This window comes from Neofelis nebulosa, chromosome 7, assembly GCF_028018385.1.
Source record: "Neofelis nebulosa isolate mNeoNeb1 chromosome 7, mNeoNeb1.pri, whole genome shotgun sequence".
NCBI lineage: Eukaryota > Metazoa > Chordata > Mammalia > Carnivora > Felidae > Neofelis > Neofelis nebulosa.
Window position 1 is genome coordinate 449,433 of NC_080788.1, and position 25,093 is coordinate 474,525.

The 25,093-nt window shown below is 48.5% G+C and overlaps 2 protein-coding genes across 7 annotated transcripts in view; one reads left to right on the forward strand and one right to left on the reverse strand.

The window, feature by feature from the left end:
- Window positions 1-1,170: 1,170 nt before the first annotated feature.
- CHRNA3 (cholinergic receptor nicotinic alpha 3 subunit) lies at window positions 1,171-16,850 on the forward strand. The gene is made up of 6 exons (XM_058736277.1): window positions 1,171-1,393; window positions 2,802-2,941; window positions 3,055-3,099; window positions 4,206-4,315; window positions 9,134-10,145; window positions 15,904-16,850. Exons 1-6 carry the CDS (start codon window positions 1,297-1,299, stop codon window positions 16,030-16,032), a joined length of 1,533 nt encoding a protein of 510 aa, XP_058592260.1. The 5' UTR covers window positions 1,171-1,296; the 3' UTR covers window positions 16,033-16,850.
- The window catches only part of CHRNA5 (cholinergic receptor nicotinic alpha 5 subunit), a 61,821-nt gene continuing 43,141 nt past the window's right edge, over window positions 6,414-25,093 (reverse strand). For 3 of the 6 annotated variants that reach the window (XM_058736278.1, XM_058736280.1, XM_058736281.1), the window contains exons 5-6: window positions 22,546-23,377; window positions 18,626-20,204 (exon numbers count right to left, since the gene is read on the reverse strand). In XM_058736278.1, coding sequence (XP_058592261.1) covers window positions 20,043-20,204; window positions 22,546-23,377 — 994 coding nt within the window. In that variant the 3' untranslated portion in view covers window positions 18,626-20,042. Of the gene's footprint in view, window positions 8,470-18,625; window positions 20,205-22,545; window positions 23,378-25,093 lie in introns of those variants that run through there. The other 3 variants (XR_009263719.1, XR_009263718.1, XM_058736279.1) reach the window with 3 other exon arrangements.

Below are 25,093 nucleotides of genomic sequence, written 5' to 3' on the forward strand. Positions count from 1 at the left end.
GGTCTGCCCTCCGTTTTGATTTGTTTTCGCCATCGCAGTGGCCGCACAGTGGTGCATCAGCCAGGTTTCCATTTGCTTTTCCCTAACGGCTGATACTGAACGCTTTTCATGTGATCTATTTTATTTATTTAGCCTACGTATATCCTCTTTGGTGAAGTGTCCAATTCTCTTTTTGCTTATGGGCTTTAGTTATTTTAGTGTTGAGATTTTAAAAACAACTTTATCAAGGTATAACGTACATATTATAAAACTTGCCCATTTTAAGTGGACAATTCAATGAGTTTTAGTAAGTTGATCACCATAATCCAGTTTTAGAACATTTGCACCCCCACCAAGACCCTCATACCTATCTATTCTTACTTCTGAGTTTTGAGGGCTCTTTATATCTACTGGGTACAAATCCCTGGTTGTATATCTGATTTGCAATCTTTTCCAAATGAAGGGGATTTTGCCCTGAGAATGAGAACGCTCCAAGTGGGGGCCTGAGACATTGGCCCCAATTCTTATATTCTGAGTCCCGTACGATGTCTCCTTCTGTTTGGTTTTAATGGGGGTAAGCAACCCATTCTGGACTCACCTGCAGGCGCCGGAGGTGGTCCGGCCCTGGGGGGTGGTCCGGAGGCCTGCTCACCGCAAGCCCTGGGGCAGCGCAGTGTCGACACGGAGGAGGCTCTGCAAGCCCCGCGCGCAGTGTAGACGCGGAGAAGGAGGCTCTGCAGGGAGCGGGGCGGGAGCGCAGGCGCCGCTCTGATGGCTCCATTTCGAAGCCTCATTTTTTTCTGTGTGTCTCTCTCCTTTCTCTTTACCGTTCACCAAGGAACATTCCAAACGTATTCAAAAGCAGCGTGGCCTAAGAACCCGCAGGTGCTCCGCGTCGAGCCTCCACTATTACCAACTCAGGGCCGACACTGCTTCCGACGCCCCCGCCCCCTCCTAAACTACCGGCGAAACACGAACCCCAGTATCGCACCCAATACACCTGGCACTTACTGAACGGCGGCGTCGGAGCGCGGAGGCCGCGTTCGGAGGGCGTGTCCGCGCGCAGCTCCGGGAGGGGGTGGGGGCGCGACCCCGCGGGAGGCGGACCGAGCCCGCCCCCCGCGCGCGCGCGCGCGCCCCGCCCCCCACCCGCCTCCTCCGCGGAGCGCAGCCCGCGAGCCTCGGGCGCCCACGCCGGCGGGAGGGGCCAGGGCCGCGCCCCGCGCCCCGCGTCCGCGTCCGGCTCGGAGCGGGCGGGCTGCGCCGGGAACCGCCGGGGAGTCCGCCTCCGCCTGGCCGCGCCCGCCCCCCGCGAGCATGGGCGCCCACCCGCGCGCTGCCGTGGTCGCGGGGCTCCCGCCGCCCCGAGCGCTGCCGCTGCCTCTGCTCCTGCTCCTGCTGCTGTCGCCGCCAGGTACGGGCGCGGGGCCGGAGGGCCGGAGGGGCGAGGCTGCGGGGGGGGGGGGGGGGGGGACGGGAGGGAGGGCAGAGAAGGGGCGCGGGCCGGGCGGTGCGGGGTCGGGGAGGCCCGTCTCCCCTCCGGCCACCCCTCCCCGGGTCGTCTGGGTGCGAGCCGGGAGGGCCGTCGGTTCCGCTGTCTGCATCGCGCCCACCCCCTCGTCCTGTGAATAGATGGCGAAACTGAGGCCGGAGAGGGCTGAAGACTGGGCGGGTGTCACCGTCGGGAGAGGGGCGTCGCTTCGCGGCTGGGGGGCCGGCGCGCCCGCCTCTCCGCGCCCCCGGCGGCGCCTCCCTCCGGCTGTCGGGTCTCGGAGAGGGGCGCGTCCCGGACGAGCCTGCCGTGACCCTGCGGGAAGGCCTGCTGGCGGTCTGGGAGGGCGGCAGACACCGAGGGGCCCGGGATTTGGCTGCAAGGGGAGCCTGTCGGGAGGGCGCGGTTTCTGACCCCTGGACGCTGAGGACCCCACCACCGCTCACGCAGCTTCTGTGGCCTCTCCCGGGTGTGGGAGGGGGGAGCGGGCAAGACCCCATTTCAAGATTAACCCGACTTCCCTGAGGATTCCCCTCATCCCTCCCCCCCCCCCGCCCCAGTTTATCCTCAGTTCTGTAACTGGGAAGGCACACAGCTGACTCACGTGGCCTGGGGTGTGGCTAATGAACAAAGGGGGTCCCCAAGGTTTCAGAGAGGTAAAGTCTTTGCTCAGCCTGTAAAGACACACTCAGCAGGAACCACGGGTCTCAGTTCAAGATCATGGGGGCCACGTAGACACCCAGTTTCTCAGAGAGTTGGTGGCCAAACGTCCATGGGGTCCTGGGCAGATGAAGGAGAGCCCCAGACCTGGGCTGCAGAACATGTGACCCTGGGCGGCCCTGGCGTGCGGAGTGGACTGGCCATCTCTCCATCATGGAGGTAGCAAGTGGCCGGGCCTAAGCTGGCTGCGTTTGCATCCCACCATGCCCGTAGTGACGTTGAAGGTAAGGGTGGTGCTTGAGCTCTTACGGCGTGCTAGCACTGAGAACTTCACTTAGAACAACCCTGTGAGGTGGATGCGTTTTTATAGGCAAAGACAGTGAGGCTCAGAGAGGTTAAACCCCTTGCCTGAGCTCACACAGCTTTCAAGTAGTTTGGCAGGATTTGCACCAGATCTTTCCAAATTCCAGCCCAGGCTTGTGACCACAGTTTCTCCCTGGAGGAGCGTGACCTCATGTGTCTTTTGGCCTCAGTTTCCCAGCCCGTAACTTGAGGGAGTGGGGCTCGTCTGGGAGTCCGGAGCTCCACAGAGTACCCCCAGCACGTGGTAAGGAGGCTGTAGGTGGGTGGTGTCCCTGGTGAGGGGAAAAGTGACCATTACTTCCTGCAGTGGCCATCGCCTCCGAGGCTGAGCACCGTCTGTTTGAGAGGCTGTTCGAAGATTACAACGAGATCATCCGGCCTGTAGCCAATGTGTCTGACCCCGTCATCATCCAGTTTGAGGTGTCCATGTCTCAGCTGGTGAAGGTGGTGAGTGCTGGCACCGCAGGCCATGGCCATGGGGTGCGGGGCTTCTGGAAGAGGCTTCCCCAGAACCAGCCTCCTGTTTGAATTCACTGTGCACTTTTTATCTCTCCTTCTAGGACGAAGTAAACCAGATCATGGAGACCAACCTGTGGCTCAAACAAGTAAGTGAGCGGACCCTGGGCGCTGCTGCCCCCTGGTGGTGTCTTTTGTATTTGCTGTGCGGGACCCACAAAGAGCCCAAACAGCCAGCTTCACTCTGGTGAACCCAGATCGGGGTGACTGCCTAGTATGTCTCTTCCTGGGCTTGGAGTCACATGCACTACTCCACGCTCCCCCTGGAAGTCAGCCCCCCAAGTCACAGATGACAGATCGCAGCTTGGAGGGAGAGACCTCCTCAGCAACACAGCAAACCAGGACAGACCTGGGCCTGGAGCCCAGCCCCTGACTTTGGGCTGGTGCCTGAGGCCACCTCCTTCCCTTCTTCTTGCCAAAAATTTGCCCTTCAGTTCAAATCAGATGCTGTTGCTTTCTTTGGTAGAGTGGGAGCAGGGGCTCTGGATTTTCCTGTCCAGATTGAGGCCAAAGAAACAGGCTTCCACATGCCCCCCCACCCACCCCCGCCAGGAAGACTTTGCCCAGATCTAGGCAGATACCTCCCTGGACCAGTGTGACCCTTTGCCAGCCCACACAGCCTTTCCACACCCAGAAGGCTGGAAAGCCAGGAGGGCATGGTGCCCATTCAGCACTCTGTCCACAGGCTCACCTGTCTCTCCTCCCATCTCCCAGCCTCTATTCCCACACACTTCTCAGGCCCCGGTGGGACCATGGCTCCTTCCCCAGAACCCTTCAGACACCAGCCCCACTTAACCTGGAGGTGGAAGAGGGCTGTGTCATTAGCACCCTGCTCCTGCCAGTGGGGAACACATCTGAAAAAGCTCCCGGAGAGCTGTTTCAGGGACGTAAATGGCAGGTGCTTACGGCACGGACCTGGCCAGCACCAGCACTGACTGGAGGAAGCACTAGTGACCCTCACTGGTTGGTGAGGGGCTGGGCTTGCCCAGCCACGGAGGCAGTGTCTCCGGGTAGCCGGGAAGCAGCTTGCACACCCAGCCCAGTGCCATCTCCCCCACAGGCGCCCACGTGAGAAGTGGGGCTCCTGGGGTCTGCAGCGTGGAGGTGGGGGCTTCCCCAGAACAGCTGGTTTCCAGGAAGGGGACCGTGCTGCCCTTCCTCTGCTGCCTCCTCTCTCCCTGCCTGCTCCCCGCAGATTTGGAATGACTACAAGCTGAAGTGGGACCCCTCTGAGTATGATGGGGCAGAGTTCATGCGTGTCCCTGCACAGAAGATCTGGAAGCCGGACATTGTGCTGTATAACAAGTAAGGGACTGCCTGGCCTTCCTGGGACCTTTCCCAAGAGGGCTTCATTGATATGTTAATTCCACAGGTGTTTACTGAGCACCTGCTATAGGCCAGATGCCGGAGAGAGCCACCCTGACTCCAGGACTTTACCACACACCAGGGGACAGGCATGAACTGTGATATCCAAATGTGCAGTAACAGACCGGATTGGGGGGGGAGGAAGGGCGGTCTGCTGCCAGGGCCCTCACTGGCACTTGCCCTTCCCTGTAGGTCAGGACCACGGACCACTGGGTTCCTCTGCCCCCGGTGACTGAGCCTGCAGTTTCAGGAAGCCTCTCCGCTGTATCTCACAGCGTCTTCCTCTCCAGGCGCAGCCTGCCCATCATGGTGCCCCCTAAACTGGCCTCTTTCCACATTTAAGCGCTGTTACTCGGCAAACATAAAATTTAATGGATGTTTTACAGTATGTACTAGTTTGTTCTCTGGATATTGAAAAACATCATTTTTATACCTATGCTTTATCTCTAAGGTTATGTTTTAACCATTAAGCATTTATCAGCAGAGCACTTCCTATAGAATTAATCTGATTTTAACGATTGAAAGCATTTCCGTGTTTAGGTTTTTATGCCATACTAGTACAAACTCATATGCTTTAACTATTAGGACTGCAGAAGCTATGTTTTTGGCTGAGTCCCACTTTCTGGTCACTGACTAAAAGAAGGGTCTTTAGCCACTCCAAAGATGGGCCGTGTTTTATTTATTGGCTTTCCAAGGAAATACATCATTCATAAATGTTTCTTTCAGGCAACTTGTATTTATAAATTTAGTCCTCACAGAACTGGGACAAGGTAAACTCAAGTGGTTTGCAAAACATGAGCAATCTTACCAGTCTTCTGATCCACAGGCTCTTAGGGAACTGGGCAGAGTGTTGAGAATTTTAGCTAAGCCAGAATTAAGAAAATGTGCAAAAATTGTAATGTCATGATTTGAATTTTTTTTTTTAACGTTTATTTATTTTTGAGACAGAGAGAGAGAGACAGAACATGAACAGGGGAGGGTCAGAGAGAGAGGGAGACACAGAATCGGAAGCAGGCTCCAGGCTCCGAGCCATCAGCCCAGAGCCCGACGCGGGGCTCGAACTCACGGACCGCGAGATCGTGACCTGAGCTGAAGTCGGATGCCTAACCGACTGAGCCACCCAGGCTCCCCGTGTCATGACTTGAATTTTATAGCTGTTTCCTAGCCGGCAATCTTGAGTGAACAGCTGGAGGACTTTAGGCTATGAGTTTAACAGTGCTGCATCACAGTGAAATGATTCAAATTGAATGTGGTGAGGAGCAAATATCATAAGGAATTTCCTTTGAGTCTGAAACTGAAGATAGGTTGTAAAGAAAGTCACCCAACCCCTCCAAGTTAGAAGTCGTTTCTCGGGACTGATCCTCCGTTGAGAGTCTCTTCATGTTGACAGGAGAAACACCTTTTACATCCTCGTGCCAAAGCTTCCCCTATGGTTTGTTTTCTCAAGTTCATTCTCTACCAGGATCCTCAGAAAGTGCTCACGGGCACAAGATGCTTATGTTCTTACGTGTTTATAATTCACTGCAGCCTTTTTAGAGAATATGTTCAGGTTACTTAGCTGGATAGAGAAACTCCTTGGCTGAAATCTTCCTTCATGAAAATCTTCTAAAAATGCCGACTGCTCCAGTATGAAGTGTCGCTGTCAAAATCTGATGCCAGTCAAATTGGGTGACATTGGAAGACAAGGGGGACTCTGCCGATCAGCATGTGGGGACCACAAAGTGAACCAGCTCTGTCCTGGGCGAACCGGGAGGCACAATCCTGGCAGGGGGTGTTCTTTCAGCTCAGGCACCCAAAGGCTTCTTCCTTCATCTGGAAAGTCAGCTGTTTGACTCTGTGCCACAGATGTGACACGTCTTTACTCCAGGAAAGCTGGTTTCAAGTTGTGGGTCTTAGGATTTGTTCTTTTGCTTTGGCTTTTCTCTCCAGGAACTCCATCTTCGTGTACGTCAGAACCTCACCCACATTCTCTGTTCTTCTTGCTCAAGTTCTTGTTCCTGTTTGATGTAAAACTTGCTCGCTCTCTCTCTCTCTCTCTCTCTCTCTGGTTTCATTCCTGTGACTGCACTTTCTCTGGCACCTTGTTTCTTTTAGCCGTTGCTTCTAAGATGGTTTTTGACTCTTTCCGAAGTTGTCGGCTCTTGATACACCTGCTGTTGTCTGGCCAGGTTATTTAACATTTTCTGATTATGCTGCTCCTTCATGGCTTCCAGAGATCACTTAGCACTTCTTAATCTGTAATCCCAGGTAGGTTGTCACTGTCACCTGTTCTGGGCCTGTCCTGTTGGGCTATGGCTTCTCTGCTTGTGATTCAGATATTCATCTTCACGCATTTCTTGCAATATTTCTTACAATACAATCTAATCCTTTTCCCCTGCTCTTGTTGAAATAGGTGGACTTTGCTAAACGTTTAGGACAGGCTCCCAGATGGAACAGGGTGGGTGGGGGTCTCTTTTCATCAGCTTGAGGGCCCCTGGGAAGGCAGGCTTCTGGGCCTGAGCCCAGCCGCTGCTGGATGCCTGCTTCTCCAGCTTGTAACCCATATTTCTCTTCTCAGCCTGTTTCTGACCTGGTTTAACTTGGGTCCTACCCTAAGCAGCGTTTTTCTGGGCGGGTCTCAGTCCTTCCAGAAGGGAGTCTGGGCGGGGCGGGGGGGGGGGGGACCGTCGAGCCCACACCAGCCCCCGAAGGCCTTCCCTGCAGACCGCCAGTGGGCCCCACCACCTTTTTGGTTCCCTCCCCAAAACTGGAAGCTGTAAGGCCTGTGTTTCACTGTTCCCCTTGCTGAGGAGTCAACGCAGACCGAGGTCCTCTTTTCTGAGGGACAGATGCTTCTTGGTGGCTTCTGTGCCTGGGGCTCTTTCCCTGGCGGCCACCACCTCCAGCTGATCCTGCATGGTCCAGGCAGGCTGCCCTGGGGTTGCTCACTGGACCCCCACCCGCTCGTGGGAGGCTGCATGTAACCTGACTGTGATGACATGGTCACAGGCTTTTCTTTGCTGGGAACTTGGAGAATGTTCACACCACTCACCACCCTTGCCTGCCCCGAAGCTCAGTCTCCCTTAGAATGAGCCCTCAGCCGGTTGTGTGCACCCTCCTGGGCGTCTCTTTTTTGACAGCCTCGCACATGGGCTCCTGGACCCCTCCCACCCCCGCTGGCTCTTACTGCCGACCATCACCTGGACACCCCAAGGGCGAGACCATGGATTTTCTGGTCATTCTTTTTAGTCCACGAGACCCACCAGGTGCCCTGTCTGTGGCTGAGGCTGTGCCGCACCCCAGGGCCCAGCAGGGTCTTGGCCTTTCCCGTCTACCAGTGGCAGAGAGCAGAGGCCCTGCGCTCTGACCTTTTGATCCCTGGTCAGTAAAGCGAGGGGCTGGACTAAGGCAGGTGCTGGCATGGGGCTCCTGTGAAGGACTGGGTCAGTGTTTTACATCTGTGGGCTGGCCTCTGCCTCTGAAAGCAGCCTCCCTGTAAATGTCTTCACAGAAGGGGCAGGCCTGCGGGCCGCCCTAAGAGGTCCCCTTCTGTCCTGACGTTTTGTTGACCCAGGACACTGTCTTCCAAGGCAGTGAGGGCTGCGGCGTGGGCCCTCCCCGCACCCCTCCCCTTACCATGTGAGGACGGAGGGCACAGCAGGACTGTTGTGAGGACCGAACACGAACAAAGCCAGCAGGGCCCCTCTGGACAAACCGGCCGACCAGACAAAAGGGAGGCGGCAGCCTGGGGTCTTAACTGGTAGCAACTGTCCTGCTCCACGGAGGCACAGGAAGGGGAGGGCCAGACAGCAGATGGAGGACATGGGCAGGACACGTCCCCTCCTGTCTCCACGTGTTACTAAATCACGGCAGGAACACACGGAGATCCCTGCATGTTTGGGTCTGTCACGTGCGTCAGCTCTTCAGGCAGATGGGTGGTGGCTCCTTCTAAAGGGTCTGAACTCTATGCCGCCAGCAGAGCTGACCCAGGGACATGTGTGGAGCCTGCCCCGGGCAAGGCCACCACTTGAGGGCCGGCTGCTCTCTCAGATGCAGGACTTGGTACATCGGTCTCTGCATAAAAGGAGAGTGTGGGTATTGCAGGGAGACGAGACCTGGAGAGAAACCAGGGAAAGATCAGGAAACTGAAGGCACGGGAGCTCATTGTGCTGGATTTGAAAGACAAGGCATCAGAAAACATGATTGTTCAACCTGGGGGGGGGGGGGGTTGGGGGGGGAAACACAGGGTCACAGTTCAGGTCTGGTGGGAGTCCATCTGCCAGGGCTCAGTATGGTGGGAGTGGGCTCCCCACAGCTGGGCCTCACGCACGTGTGTGCACATACACAGGAGGTGCCCACGTGGAGACTGAACGAGGCTTTAACGGGATCCAAACCGCAACAGAAGGAGGGCCAGATATCCCCAAAGGTTTCCTGCCTCGAGGACAACATTCATCTCATTTCTTTAAAGGGGGAAAAATCCCTTTCTGGCACTTGAGACGGTCTCTGTCGATATCAAGGCCAAGTTATATTGAAAACAAACCAGTGACATGCCAGGGGTGGGGGGAAGCATGTCCGATTGTTGCAGGAATGGAGCCTCGGGCCTCAGCGTCCCCGTCGGTCAGTGGGGAGGTGGACCGGGTGACCGTGCATGGCACATGGGGCTCTCCCGTTCTGTGGTTTTATAAGCCACCACTTGCTGCCTACTGCGGGTGGTGTGAGAAGCTGGCCCGGGCGACCGCATGGTAATGACTGTGTGTCATTTGCCACCTGTCTCTGCAGTGCTGTTGGGGACTTCCAGGTGGACGACAAGACCAAAGCTTTACTCAAGTACACAGGGGAGGTGACTTGGATGCCCCCCGCCATCTTTAAGAGCTCGTGCAAAATCGACGTGACCTACTTTCCATTTGATTACCAGAACTGCACCATGAAGTTCGGCTCCTGGTCCTACGACAAGGCAAAAATCGACCTGGTCTTGATCGGCTCTTCCATGAACCTCAAGGAGTACTGGGAGAGCGGCGAGTGGGCAGTCATCAAAGCCCCGGGCTACAAGCACGACATCAAGTACAACTGCTGTGAGGAGATCTACCCCGACATCACGTACTCGCTCTACATCCGACGCCTGCCCCTCTTCTACACCATCAACCTCATCATCCCCTGCCTGCTCATCTCCTTCCTGACCGTGCTGGTCTTCTACCTGCCTTCCGACTGCGGCGAGAAGGTGACCCTCTGCATCTCGGTCCTCCTCTCACTGACCGTGTTTCTCCTGGTCATCACCGAGACGATCCCTTCCACCTCGCTGGTGATTCCCCTCATTGGCGAGTACCTCCTGTTCACCATGATTTTCGTGACCCTGTCCATCGTCATCACCGTCTTCGTGCTCAACGTGCACTACAGAACCCCGACCACGCACACCATGCCCGCATGGGTGAAGACTGTTTTTCTGCACGTACTTCCCAGGGTCATGTTCATGACCAGGCCCGCGAGCAGCGAAGGCCACACCCAGAGGCCAAGGCCCTCCTACAGTGCTGAGCTCTCAAATCTGAACTGCTTCAGCCACACGGAGTCCAGAGGCTGCAAGGAAGGCTGTCCCTGCCAGGACGGGATGTGTGGCCACTGCCACCACCGCAGAATAAAAATCTCAAACTTCAGTGCCAACCTCCCGAGAAGCTCCAGTTCTGAGACTGTCAACGCTGTGCTGTCCCTATCTGCTCTGTCACCGGAAATCAAAGACGCCATCCAGAGTGTCAAGTACATTGCCGAAAATATGAAAGCACAAAATGAAGCCAAAGAGGTAAGGATGTGTTATTACATCAGTCATTTGTTCATTCGACAAACATCTGAGGTGGGTCAGGAGTCAGCAGCCTGTGCTTAGACCGGCCCCTCCATTGACCAGGTAGGGGTCCCTGGACGTGTGCCTCACTTACCGGAGCCAGTCCCCTCGTGCGCACAGTGGAACGACAGAGCCCGTCAGTGTGCCCTGGCGTTGGCCCCTGAGCTGCCAGCCGTCTGGGCCATCAGGACAGTGCCAACACACTCTGTCAGGAGATGAGCCGGAAAAGGGCACGAGACCAGCCGGTTTGACAGCTTTTACTTTCTGATTGTGTTTTTTCCCTTACTGAGGTATAAAGTGTATGCCTGTTAAGTGTACACGTCTTCACATTACGTGTTCTCCCATGTAACCCTGAGTGCAACAAGCACATGGGATGTGTCCCGTGCCCCTTCCCAGGCAGCAGCCCCTCCCCCTTGCTAACCACTGATCTGACCTCCTCGATTGGTTAGTTTTACCTCTTCTTGAACCTCATGTAGATGGAACTCCATAGTACAGACCCTTTCACATCTGACCTGTTTCATTCAACAAAATGCCTTGAGGCTTATCATCTTCGTGGTTTTTACTGGTGGATGGTATTCTACGCTAGGGCTGCGCCACCTTCTGTTTGTTTATTCTACAGTTGTTGGACAAGGGCTATTTCTAGTTTGGGGCTGTTGTGAGGAAAGCTTCCATAAATATTCTTACACGTCTTTTGGTGAACACGTATACTCATTTCCCCCGAATGTACACCTAGGGGTGGGATTGCTGGATCACTGGAGAGATGTATTTTTAACTTCAGCGGCTACTGTAAGGTTTCCGAAGTGTCTGATGCATTGACACCCCACCCTGGGCAACGTCTGAGAGTCCACCTGCCGCACATCCTCACCCACATGTGTGAAGGGGTCCCTCATCGCCGTTTAATTAGCTTTTCCCTGTTGAGTAACAATTAGGAATCTTCTTCCTATGCTTACTGGCCATTTGTACATCTTCTTTTGTGAATTATCTAGTCAAACTCTTTTGCTCATTTATTTTAACTGGGTGAACTTCGATTTCCTCCGAAGATCTTATGCTAGAATTAATGTCAAGTATTAGAAATAGTGAAGTTTTACACTTAATAATATCAAATGTCTGGCTGCTCCCTGACCCTGTTTACCCCCAAGGTTATCAGAATCAGATCTGATAATTTTATGAGAAGTTTTGCTTTAAAATTAATTGGCTCTGCCTTAAGCTGCTTATTAGCAAAGAGCTAACTAACTGATCATTTCAGCTCCTCACACACTGTAGGTGATTACCGTTGACAGGGAACGACTGGGGCCTCTTATTATACCCTGAATGGCACATGAAAGTGAAGGAAACAGGAGAGAGAGAGCAACAGCTGTCTGTCCGTGCACCCCACCCACCGGCACAGCTGTGAGCCCACCATGTGACTCTACAAAGGCAGAGCCTCCTGCTGAGCCTGTAATTTAGCCAGCAAGTCAGGCACACCTTTAACTTCAGCTGAAGCAACCGCTGGAGCATGAGTACCTGATCCGTGAACATCGCTCGTTTGTGTAACACTGACAACGCTTGCAGGTGCTCTCTACCCCTTTCTTTATCCATCTTGAAAAGAATCATTTCAGGTAGCAAAATTTAATAAAGACTGAGATCCAAATACTGAAGACTCCATCAAGTTACCAGCAATTAACTCTATTTCAAAAATTACTTACTAGGCACCTGACAAAGTGTTAGTTTCACGAGGGTCTAAGACCTATTGTACAAAAGGACGTTTTAAAGATTGTTACTAAAAGGGAAGTCACAACCAAATGCCAAGAAGATACATTAGTGGCAAACTGTGGCAAGTGGTTCATCTCAAGGGGCAACCACTGCTCATCTCTGGTCATCTGTCACCACAGGGGACTTGGGCCCGGTCATAGCTCTCCCATTTTTCCAGAAATAGAAATTGGCCCACAGGCCAGCAGAGCGCAGTCTGTCCATGCTGAGAAGACTCGAGCTATCGGAAGAAGGTCTTCTTTGCCTGTGTTGTGTGACTGCCACGCCACCAACACGGTTTTCCAGAGAGGCTTTACCTTCCTGGGTCTACAGCTCAGCATGGCTGGTTCGCACTGTGCGTGGCCCCCAGGAACCTCACTGAAGGGCTTGCCTTCCCAGGCCGCCTCCTGAGGGTGTGGGGAGCCTGTGTGTGACTACCATGGCCCTCCCGGCAGGGGAACACCATGGTGGCTGCCTGCCTTGGCTGTTCCCTTCTCCAGGCTGTTCGTGTGGGTCACTGCTTGCTCACGTTTGGCCGTATTAGTAAGAAGTTTAATTACTGTTAATACGCAAACTTGGGGTCGCACGGAAGCGCTCTTTGTTGGCGGTGTGTCTTTCACCCTGGGGTGAGCTCCACCATGCGAGCAGTTCTCTCAGTCTTGGAGGTGTGCCCAGGCCAGAGCCACGGTCTTCTGAGCTGACATTCTGAGATAGCTGGCCTCCTGTTGGGCTGAGACACACGTGCATAGACACACACAGATACGTCTCTGCGTGTATACATCTGTATACAGGTGTGCACGTGTATCTCTACGCGCATATTTTCATTCCTTCCAGAGTCTGACTTTTGCTCAGTGATCTGGGAGTTCCCATTTGCTGTAACTACTGTTTGATCAAGGCTAACTTTCTGTCATCTTATTGCATGTTTCCCACTCATTTTTCTTCTTTGCCTCAGTTCGTGCTGAGCACTGGGAAGTCTGAATTGTTTCTGCTGGCTGGAAAGCCATGTGTTCCGTTTCTGTTCTGGAAGCTGTGCCTCAGAGACTTAGACCCACAGGCGAGCTCTTCCAGACCAGTCTCCTCACTCCTTTGCATCTTGCCCCTGACCCCACTGTCCTCCCCTCGGGTCTTCCTTACTGCCCGGCCACACTGGATATGACCAGAGCTTCAGTTGTGGATTTGGGGGAATACAGCTTTGGGTTTTGCCAACCCTTTCTCTAGTCTATATCTTTTTTTTTTTTTTTTATGTCATCTTCACTAAACCACTGACTTACCCCCCTGCCCTCCTGGCTTTCTCTCCGCACTGACCCACCTTGATCCCAAGTGTTCATGGTTAAACCTTCTGAGGGCTGTAGGCTTAAAAGTGTAAAAAACTCATTTTTAAGGGAGTTTAGCTGGATACAAAATTCTAGAAGTTCTTTTTCTTAAATACTTAAAAAACCCTCCTCCGTTGCCTTTTTGCTTCAGTATCACTAATGAAGTTTTAAGTTAATCTGAATGCTGTTTCTTTGCGATGAATCGATTCTATCTGGAAGCTACTGGAATTTGTAGAGAAATCCAGTGACCTCAAACACAGTCTGTTGGTGTGGATCTCTCCTAAACTGTTCGGCATCCTTAGGAGCCATTTTATCCTGAGGTTTTTCATCTTTGGTTCTGAGAGAATCGAGGTTTCCTCCGTGAAGATTTCCCATCCCCCATGTCTCTCCCTGAACTGCACACGTCTGCTTCCAGCCCCCCACCTCTTCCTTCCTGCCACCCTCACCCCTCCTCACGGGTTCCTTTCTGCCAGCTGTCCCCATCCTGAGTCTTTTCCTCCACTTTTCTGTCACATTTTTACTTGGTTCTTCTGTGACATTGCTTCATGTTCCCTATGCTCTCTCTCTGATCTCTGGGGTATCCTCTGTAGTTTAAACCCTTAACCTGTCTGTTCTGTGAATTTCCTTCCAGATAGTTATGTTTGTATTCTGAGGCCTGTAAACTCACTTTGTCAGGGGCATCAGCCTTGCTGGATGGTATTTGGGGAGGCTCCACAAGGCAGGAGGCCCATGTGGCCAGACTGGACTAGGCCTCCCTTCAAAGGTGCTTCCTTCCCTCCAGGTGACCTTGTCCCTCAAGGGATGTCTCTCAACCTCCCAGCTTTTCACCTCAGCCAGGCTGTCCTCACTCACACATTACCTGCGTCTCTGGGCTGGGACCAGGCAGGGAGCAAAGAGGCAGAGCCGTAGGGGTGAGAGCAGCACAGCCCACATCTCCCCCACCCCCGCCCTGTCCCTGAGGCCCTCCTCTGGCCCCCCTAGTGGAACCCGGCCGGTGCCACAGCCTCTAACATATGGGCTCCCCTTGCTTCTGGGACATCATCTCTAGGGCCGGGCAAGGAGAAGGAGCCAAGGGCTTGCACTAGTTCACCGTTTTGCCTGACGCTTCTCTGTTATCATTAGTCCCAAAGTTTCCGGGCCCATATGATGCCTTCAGGACTTTCAGAGTTAGACACAAATTGTCACCCAGCTGTGTTTGTGCAGTACATTTGTGCTCACGTGGAAAACTCGAGTCCCGTCTGTGTTCACCAGGCAAAGCCGTGCAAATTGCTGTCAGAGGAAGATCTGTGGTTGGATGAGGGTCATCTTTTTTTTTTTTTTTTTTTAATCAGTGTGACTATCGATAGGTACTATTCATTAAGGACTCTGTGCCAGAACATTATTTCACTTAATCCTCATCATAACCCTCTGAGGGGAGTACTGTTCTTACCTGCATTTCACAGATGGGGAAATTGAGGCAAAGAGAGGTCACATAACTTACCCAGGTTCTCAGACGCTGCGATGAAAATCAAAGCCTACCTGCTACAGCCTTAGGAGGGTTAGCTGGTAGGGGTGGGTGGGAACCACAGGTTCATTGTGTGTTTGAGGCACTTCGAAACCAGTCTTAGGAATTCACACAAAGTACTAGTGTTATAATTCTAATTTTAGCCAAATTCCTTAGTATCTTCAGGAGGACACATCTCCAGTTCATGGCAGTAGAAGAAAATCCTTGTCTCCCAGTCCCATTTCAGTGTATTTAATTAAATCACTAAATCACATGCTGCCTCTTTTTTATGTGATTATTTCTTCAAAATCAGTTGATTCATTGGTTCTCTCTTCCTCAATTCAATTACAGTTTCCTTGTCTTGCCAGTTGTCTAGGAGTGTAATTAACATACAATTCTCCTTCCTATTTCAAGCCTGAATTAGGGCTGTATTATAGACAATTAGTCTTGCTCTTTCTACCATCTTTTACTTTATTGTCAGCAATTATTTCTGATTTTCAGCCTGTCCTCTCACTGTTCAGAGTTCCACGATACTTTGGCCTTAGTGTTGAAGAAGATATTTGGTTAGCTGGGCAGGGCCAGGGGGCAGAGGGAGAGAGATGATGGCCTTGCCCTGCTTTACTTATTTCCTTTTGGAACAGATGTTAAATGGAAATTAGTATCTAACACTGGATAAGAACCGGCACTTTGAAGCAATGGTAAACGATGGTTGGATTGTATTAGTTATTCTAACAAAGTCCAGGAGTCCACAAGTCAAGTAACTGGTTTTCCTAACTTTATAAATTAGAATACAGTTTAGAAAAAAATAGGTTATGTATACATGAAGACATTTCTGGTTGTCTCATTTTTTGTTTATTTTTAAGCTGTATGCCCAACTCAGGGCTTGAACTCACAGCCCTGAGATCAAGAGCTGTTACGCCCTACCGCCTGAGCCAGCCAGGCGCCCCAAGAAATTTCTGATGCAAAACAGACCGAATGTGAATATTTTATACCTGCCTCTTGTAATGCATAAAGGGGGACTTGAGAACAGTGTTTCCTCAGACTCCATTAGGAAACAGCGTTTCTTGCAGAATGGCTTCCGCTGCCACCACATATTTATTCGCTGTTCAGTTCTGAAAATGTGTCCACTCTGCCCTTCCCTTCCTGCTTTACGTTTTCCTCTTTCACGATTTTTGCTTTTGTTTCTGTTTTCCAGATTCAAGATGATTGGAAGTATGTCGCCATGGTTATCGATCGAATTTTTCTGTGGGTTTTCATCCTGGTGTGCATTCTGGGGACAGCAGGGTTGTTTCTGCAACCTTTGATGGCAAGGGATGACGCTTAAGCACCAAACTGTGTTTGCCAGAGGCCTCCTGGCGTGCAGAGGGCACTCGTTTGTTGTCATTGTGTGAAACACACTTGGCCATAAAATGTACCACCTTCACCGTGTTCGGGCCCACGGCTCGGTCGTGTTAAATAGTCATCGTGGTGCAGCCGCCACGGCCATCTCCGGGACTCTTCGTCTTGTAAGACCGCATCTCCGCACCCACTGAACACCAACTCCCTGTCCCCTCTCCCCCTGAAACCCACATTATACTGTTTTGACTACCTTTGAGTACCGTATAAGCGGAAGTGCACACTATGTGTCTTTCTGTGATCGGCCAGTTTCATTCAGCATCGTGTCCTCCGGGCTCAGCCATGTTGGAGCAGGCGTCAGAATCTCCTTTCTTTTCAAGGCTCAGCCGTGTTCCATTGCACGTCTATTCGTGTTGCTTATCCGCTCATCTGGCAGGGGACACTGGGGCGGCCCCCACATTTTGGCTGTGACAGATACGTGTGCATCCATGTTCACAGCAACATTATCTGTTTGAGACCCTGCCCTCGATTCATTAGGATATATGCCCAGAGGCGGAATTGTTGGGTCCTGTAGTAATTCTATTTTCAACTTTCTGAGGAACAACCGTACTGTTTTCCAGGATGGCTGCACCAGTTTGCATTCCCACAGGGGCTCCAATTCTCCGCAACCTCATCAACATTTGTATTCTGGTTTTTTTTTTTTTTTTTTTTTACAATAGTCATCCTAACGTGTGTGAGGCGGTATCTCACTGTGGTTTTGATGTGCATTTATGTAACGATTAGTGACGCGAAGCATCTTCTCCTGTGCTTATTGGCCGTTTGTGTGTCTCTTTGGAGAGGTGTCTGTTCAGGTCCTTTTCCACTTTTTTTTTTTTTTTTTTTTTTTAAGCTTATTTTAAAGAGCACAAGCAGGTGAGGGGCAGAGAGGAAGGAGACAGGATTTGAAGCCAGCTCTGCGCTGACAGCAGAGAGCTCAATGCGGGGCTCAAACTCACAAGCCAAGCTATTGAGATCACAACCTGAGCTGAAGTCAGACGCTCAACTGACTGAGCCACCCAGGCGCCCTTTCTTTTCCACTTCTCAACTGGGTTGATTGTGGTTTTTAGTTAAGTTTTAGGAGTTCTCTATATGTTCCAGATATTAATCTCCTATCAGAAACAAGATTTGCAAATATTTTCTCCCACTCTCTGGGGTGCCTTTTCACTCTGTTGATAGTGTCTTCTGATGCACACAATTTTTAACTTTTCATTAAGTCCAGTTTATCAACTTTTTGTTAGCTGTGTTCTTCTGTGTCATATCCGAGAAATCACTACCAAATCCAGTCTTGTAAAGAATCTGTCCTGTTTTCTTCCAGGAGTTTTACTGTTTAACTCTTACATTTAGGCTCTTTCTCACACTTTCTATCATCAAGTTACTGGCACTGTTTTTAGCTTTCAAGGTTTACTTATTTATCCACTTGTCTTGGTTTTTATCAAAAGAGATTCGTGCAAGAAAAAAGTCAAGAGTATTTATTATAGATAACTGAACATTTAACCAGCCTTTTTGGTAAGGTAGAGAAACATCAAAATATAGTTCTGCAGTGTGAAGTAATATACTCTACTAAAGAATATGTAAATATGGGCTAAATATGAAAACTGTTTCCCCTTTGTGCTGGTTGAGGCATAATTGGACAGGAAAACTTGCTGCTCACAAATGCGGAAATCCATCTGGTTCAGTACCACAACAGATTTCCCAAGGGTTTTCTCACTTGGCCTGTGATCTCCTTGAAGTTTTGTACCATTTCAGCAATGCCCCACCCACTACCATTTCCTCCCATGCACTCCTTGTTCATCATTGGTTTCCAAGAGTCTGGGGGCCGTGCCTCCTTCACAGAACGCCTCAGCCTTTATCTCGCATCATCCTAAGGAACTATGCTATGAAAAGGTATGCCCAGTCACACATTCATTGCTAGTAAACCTTTGGAGCAGCATTTCTCAACCTTGGCACTATTGGCATTTGTGGCCAGATAACTCTGTGCTGGAGAGACATTGTAGGATTTTTAGCCTCCATCTGGCCTCTACCCACTAGATGCCAAGAACATACCCCCGGGGTCCCTTGCCAGTTATAACAACCAAAAATGTCTCCAAAAATTAAGTGGTCCCTCAAGCACAAAACTGTGCCCGATTGAGAACCACTGCTGTAGACAGATTATTAAGAAGACAGTATTCCAGGGGCGCCTGGGTGGCGCAGTCGGTTGAGCGTCCGACTTCAGCCAGGTCACGATCTCGCGGTCCGTGAGTTCGAGCCCCGCGTCGGGCTCTGGGCTGATGGCTCGGAGCCTGGAGCCTGTTTCCGATTCTGTGTCTCCCTCTCTCTCTGCCCCTCCCCCGTTCATGCTCTGTCTCTCTCTGTCCCAAAAATAAATAAAAAACGTTGAAAAAAAAAAAAATTAAAAAAAAAAAAAAAAGAAGACAGTATTCCAGTATGGAGTACTGCAGTTCTGAATCTGAATAGGTAGGAGATGAGGGTTTGCAGAGACCATTTTAATCTTCTCACTAGTCATTTTGATGTTTTGGCTTTGCGAAAATAAAACTGACAAAATCGCAGCCAACTGTGACTCATGTTTTGGTAAGTCAAAGGAAGATTTCTACAAAATTTACTCACCTATAGAAATTTTAAGTAACAGTAACAGAGGTAGAAGAATCAGGGATATATACGTGCTAAGAGATCTAACAGGCATTTAAACGCATCAAACCAGACTTTCACTCATTAAATGACATTACACATGTACCTACAATAAAATACAAATGAGACAGGATCCCCTCTGCCTTCCAGAGAGTGTTGACCTGACCTTAGATGGGTTACTTACTATAAATAAGGCATCTGTTCTCTCAAGGGCTAAGAGTTCCAGATAACATGCAGAGCTTCAACAGTGTTTTATTCCTGATCGTAGCTGAATCAGGGCATTCAGAGATGGAATCTCACTTGTTTACCTGTGACGCGTGCCACTACGGTCCTGAATGAGCAGTAATCGGTGAGACTGCACCACACCTAGAGGCCCTGCAACTCTATGGCTCCAGTACTGTGACTGCTGGAAAGAAGGAGATGAACCTATACGTGACAGCCATGTGACAATGAGCTTCCACCTAATTAGAAACCATCTTCAATCTTGGAACATGGTTTTTCACAGTATGATTTGGTGGCATCCATGGACGTGTTTTTAAAATGGGATTCACTTAATTGTAGAGGACGCCTTCTAAGATGAAGGGTACAGAAATGCTACGGTTTATATAGAAGATGGTTAATTGTGGAAAATGTGGATAAGGGGGTTGAAGTTAATGTTAAGAAGATACTAGTGCATGTCCACAAGTTACCTATTGTGTGATTTTACAACTGAAGGTAAGCTACAAAAACAGTTAATACAATAATTGTTCAGTTTAAGCATCTAAGAAATAAAGTAAGCTTTAAAGGAATTCCCATGTTTCATTTTTTACAAGGTTGGCTATAGAAAAGCAGCATCACATTAAATTGTTATCATACCAAGGAGTTAGCTTATTTAACATAGCAGTATAATATTATGCTAGAGATTAGCTGTTACTCCGTGGATACAGGACAGAAAGAAAGAAATTTAAAATGTGTACCTTTACCAAATGCAGAAAAAGTCCTGAAATCAGTCTTCAAATACAACAGGAACTTTCCAATACAATCAAAAGATGAGCTTCACCGTTGATTACGAATTGGTACTGTTTGCCAGGACACCAACATTAGGTTTTCACTAGTACAGTTCAGATAACATTTTGCTGCTATTTTTAGCTCAAATGCTGAGTCAGCTATCACTTCAGTCATGCAGGTAAAATGTTCTCAGGGCAGTCTATTAAGATAAACCAAAGTTAGCAACTGTTAATCTGACAAAGCTTGCTTCAAATTTTAAACACAATTTCCATTTTCTAATTTTAAGGGTGCCAGAGGCATAGGTGCCTTTGGTAACTAAATTCCTACTAGGACACCACTACGGAAGGATCACTTATTTGCATCTCCAATATGAACTGGTACTATTATATTTGCCCACTTATAAATAACAGGAACGAAAAGCCCAAGAGATCCAACAATTGAAACCAGAAGAAAAGTCCATAGAAACATCCGATCAAGCACCTGTGCTATGAATTTCCAATCTTCAACCACCTGTTGCAATAAAAAAAAAAAAACCATTTTAAATACATAATTTAAAATTGTGTAACTACTTTAAGATATTACACACTGAGTCAGAGGTCAGATCACTTTCTGCCTCCCGCTACTGGCTCACAACGTAAGTGACCTTGTACTCAGAGCTCAGGGACAGACACTCCCCTGACAATCTAGAACATAGAGCCTCCACAAGCTTTCAGAGACACTACACAATCTATTAATGTACTTCTTGACTTGTAATATATTACAAGTGACATTTTTTATAGACTTAATAAAATTAGAATATTTATACTACCTGGATATTTTATAATAAACTAAAAAAATCACTTTTATTCATATTACATACAGTTATTTCTGTCATTTTTTCTTGTCCAGCAGTGCTTACTTATTTTAATTTCCAAAGAGAATCCAGCCTGGGATTAATCTCAAGCCAAATTAACAACTGGTTCAGAATGATTAGAGGGCGCCTGGGTGGCTCAGTCGGTTAAGTGTCCGGCTCTTGATTTCGGCTCATGATCTCACAGTTCATGAAATCTGACAGTGGAAAGCCTGCTTGGGATTCTCCCTCTCTCTCCCCCCCAAAATAAATAAACTTAAAAAAAAAAAAAAAAGGGTAATAGGCATTAGCTATTAATCTTCTCACCCCACATGTGCATTATTTAGTTTTGGATTCCCCGGGGGCTATTTTAATCTAAGCTCATGAATTCAGATCTGCTGGTTGGACCTCATTTCAACCCCCGTTTTGCAGCCTAAGCAGGGAGCTAGCTCAGCAGTTCCAAGTGACCTCAAAGAAAGGGCAGGCTGAGACAGGCCCCTGAACACCAGAGGCTCCCCTCACAGGGCCTTCCCTGGCCCCTGCCTTTACAGAGCACGAGGTCCCCCACAACAACTCTGCCCCCTCAGCTATGAGAGAATGTGGACTTCAGGTAGCTGTCAACACTCTACTGCTTTTCTAAGTACCCCCCTGAAGACAAATGCCATTTACTGGCCCTAGGGGGATGAGGCCTGGCCCTTCTGCACAATACTTTGCAGACATTTATTAATCCAGATGTTATATAATCCAGATCATTATTTAACCAATATCTATACTTTAAAGACTCCATCGATAGCTTCAGACCTTATATACTAATCATACTACCATGAAATAGAAATTTTACAAATCCACAAACATTTAAAGTCTTTCAGAAATCTGTTATATGTTCTTTCTGTGAGGAGGACTGTAATTTTACCAGATTCACTTTGCTTCCCAAACCTGCTAGAAATTTTTCCATTTAAAAAAGGTTTGGAAATGAGAATTCATACAATTGTAATGGGGACTATTCAAAGCAAATTCAATTATGAAAATACTACTATAGTCCTAGTTTAAAAATATCACACAGTAGGGGGCGTGTGGGTGGCTCAGTGGGTTAAGCCTCAAACTTCAGCTCAAGTCATGACCTCACAGTTCATGGGTTCAAGCCCCGTGTTGGGCTCTGTGCTGACAGCTCAGAGCCTGCTTCAGATCCTCTGTCCCATTCTCTCTCTGTCCCTCCTTGCTCTTTCTCTCACACTCTCAAAAATAAACATTTTTAAAAAATTTTAATAAAAATATTACGCAATAGAAATATAGTGACAAGATTAAAATTTGACATGTTTTGAAAGAAAATTTAACATCACATTAGTAAAATGTATTCATGTTCAATTCTTACATTGTAAACATTGATCTTAAGCCAATGAGAGTTATTTTTCTATAATAAAGTTTTAAGCAAATTTTTGGTTTTAAGCAAATTAAGCATATTACTAAGCACTATTTCTAACTTTCACATGAACACTTTGACATATGATATATAACATCCAAGAATATCTTAGTGCTTTCAAGTTCACTGACATTCTCTTATAAATGAACAAGAAAAAGACATATTCTAGAAAAAATACCTTGGCTGAAATTTATAGAGCCTACATTAGGCTCATTTTTTAAAAAATAAAATAGCTTTTGATAAATTATAATGCCCATTGTGCCTACAGATTACAACAGAATTCAGAAACAAAGTTACAGAAGATAGAATTAAAATAATAATGTCAGAGTCAAAAAAACAAATGGCAGTATTACTACTCTTTAGAATAGAGTAACAACAGTCGGCACAAGGCAAAGTTGCTAAGGGGAATGGAGAGGTGAGATCTGCATAGATGCCCACTGGCAGATGTTTTAACTGAAACAGATTTTGGTAAAGATCTTCCACCAAACAACGTGTCAGCATTTCTGGCCCTCAACCTACACTGAGTCTCAAGGGCCATGCTGATTACTCCCAAACTCAGAATGGAAGCGGATGAGCATTTGTAAACACAACATGTCACACACCTCACGGACGTCATTCTCCTTCATGACGTGTCTTGTAATGTAGCGGATGGAATCAAGCGCAGCTTCCAATGTGTTTCTAGAAGACTCTGGTCTACTACCGCCCTCAGTTTCCTCTTTCTGAGCGAAGTACCTGTCTACGTGACTCCTCATGCACAGCAGTTTGGGAAGCTTGTGGAGAAATACCTTGCGGACCCAAGGTGCCATTGCATCGTGTGTTGAGGAAGAACGATGATGGATATTGATAGCGAAGACAGTCACCATGATTGACAGCGTCACAAAAATCATGGTGAACACCAGATACTCTCCAATCAGAGGTATTACTTTGGAAGACGAGGGTATGATCTCTTCAATAACCAGAAGGAAGACAGTCAGAGAGACCAGGACTGACGTGCAGAGACTGAGCTTCTCACCTTCGTTTGAGGGGAGATAGAAGACAAGCACGGTTAAAAACGAGAGCCCGATACAGGGTATAATAAGGAACAAGGTGTAAAAGAGAGGCAGACGCTTAATTACAAATGAGTAGGTGACATAAGGGTACCAGCAGGAGCCATCCGTTCTGTTTCCTTTGCTTCCCGTTGCACTCACAATCTCCCATTCTCCATTGTCAAAAAAATCTCTCTTGTCCACATCTTGGTCCTCTAAAATTATATCAACCTGTGATCCATCGTAAGTCCAAGAACCAAATTTCATGGAGCAGTTTTGGAGATCGAATGGGAAAAACGTGACATCTATGGTGCAAGAACTTTTGTAGTTTGCCGGTGGAGTCCAGGTGACAGTGCCATCATACCTGATGACCGCTTTCGTGCTGGCCCCTTCAAAACGTCCATCTGCACTGAAATAAACACATGCACGTGACAATGCAGAGACTACACAACGCAGGCCTTCACAAGCCTGAGATGAGAGAAAGTCGACACCATGGTGTGAGATACTTTTTAAACTATTATGCTTGAGATATACCTGCTATGTGTAGGGGACTCTGTTTTAGGGACATCTTACGTAAACATCCGACTTTACTAGAGCTGAACTCCTTCGACATCTACTCCAGGACTGACAGTCGATCTCTATCTCACAGAATCCTGAGATTTTAGAGGCTGAAAGATTTCCCTTTACATACAAAATATAATTAGGCTATTGAAACAATAAAATATTGGCCAGAACCTGAATCCACATTTCTAGGCTCTCCACACAGTGCTCTTCTCCTCCATCACAAAGACTGGACAGTTACTACAGGGGCAGGAAGGAACATTAGCTCTAAGCTGTGCCTCTCGAGTTCTGCCACCATGTGAGCTCCTATCCTGGAAAAGTCTGGTAGGAACATAAGATTTCTATAAAATACTGTTTTTTATCATAACACTCATGTGACTTTTGCACACTACTCTTTTATACACTCATGTTTATGTAAAAATGTTTTTCAGAGACTGGGGCGCCTCAATGGCTCAAATCAGTTAAGCGTTGGGCTCTTGATTTCAGCTCAGGTCAGGATCTCCTGATGCGCGAGTTCAAGCCCTGCATCAGGTTCTGCACTGACAGTGCAAAGCCTGCTTGGGATTCTCTCTCTCCCTCTCTCTCTGCCCCTGCCCCACTCACATGTGTGCGCTCTCTCAAAATAAATAAATAAACTTAAAAAAAAAAAAAATGTTTACTACGACCTAGAGTAAAATGGTGCTCTGGGAAGCTATATCCTGCTACCTTATAGTTTTGTTTCCTCTTTACCTATTGAGAAACATGGAGGAAAAAGGTGTTTAGAGACTAATATTTTTCACACAGCATTTGCTCTGTCTTCATGCCAAATGCCTGCTTGCAAATAATACACGATGCTTTAGGATAAGCACAAATTCCCAAGATTTACCCTGGGGTTGTCCTAGAAAAAAATGAAACTCACACCCAGAATCATCCTTTCCCCAAGTTAAAAACCATCCTCAACGTACACCTAGGTAGGGTGCCTATAAAGATGAGTTCACTCAACATTCCTCATCATGGGATAATCATAATACAGAATTTGAGCAAAATTAGAAGGATGCACATTTGAACATAAAGTATGACTTCAACTATTTTTTAAACGCCCCAAAATCTTGAAGGCAATCTGCCAAATATATAGTCTATTAAATAGGAGGATAAATAGGGCTGCCGGGCTGCCCTAGTGTGAACCCCACCCTGCCACATGCAAACGGTGCGACCTTGGGCAAGGTTATAATGCCCTCACCTGTTGGACAAGGTTATAATGCCCTCACCTGTTTCCTCCTCTGTCAGAAATGCCATTTTAAAGGTACTGTTGGGGATCAAATGAACGAAACAGAAAGGTACCGCACATGCGGCCAGGCACAGAGTAAGTTCTATGTGTGAGCTCGTGCAAATGGCTGCCTCTAATGCTGGAATGAATAATGGGACTGATTATAGGTGACACCCCTCCCCCAATTTTACACCTTTCTAGACTTCCCAAATGTTTTACACATTTCGGAAAGCAAAGAACACTTTTACGATCAGGAAAAAGACACCAAAAACAGGAGAGGACCCAAAGAACCTATTTGGAGGTTCACAACAGAACACA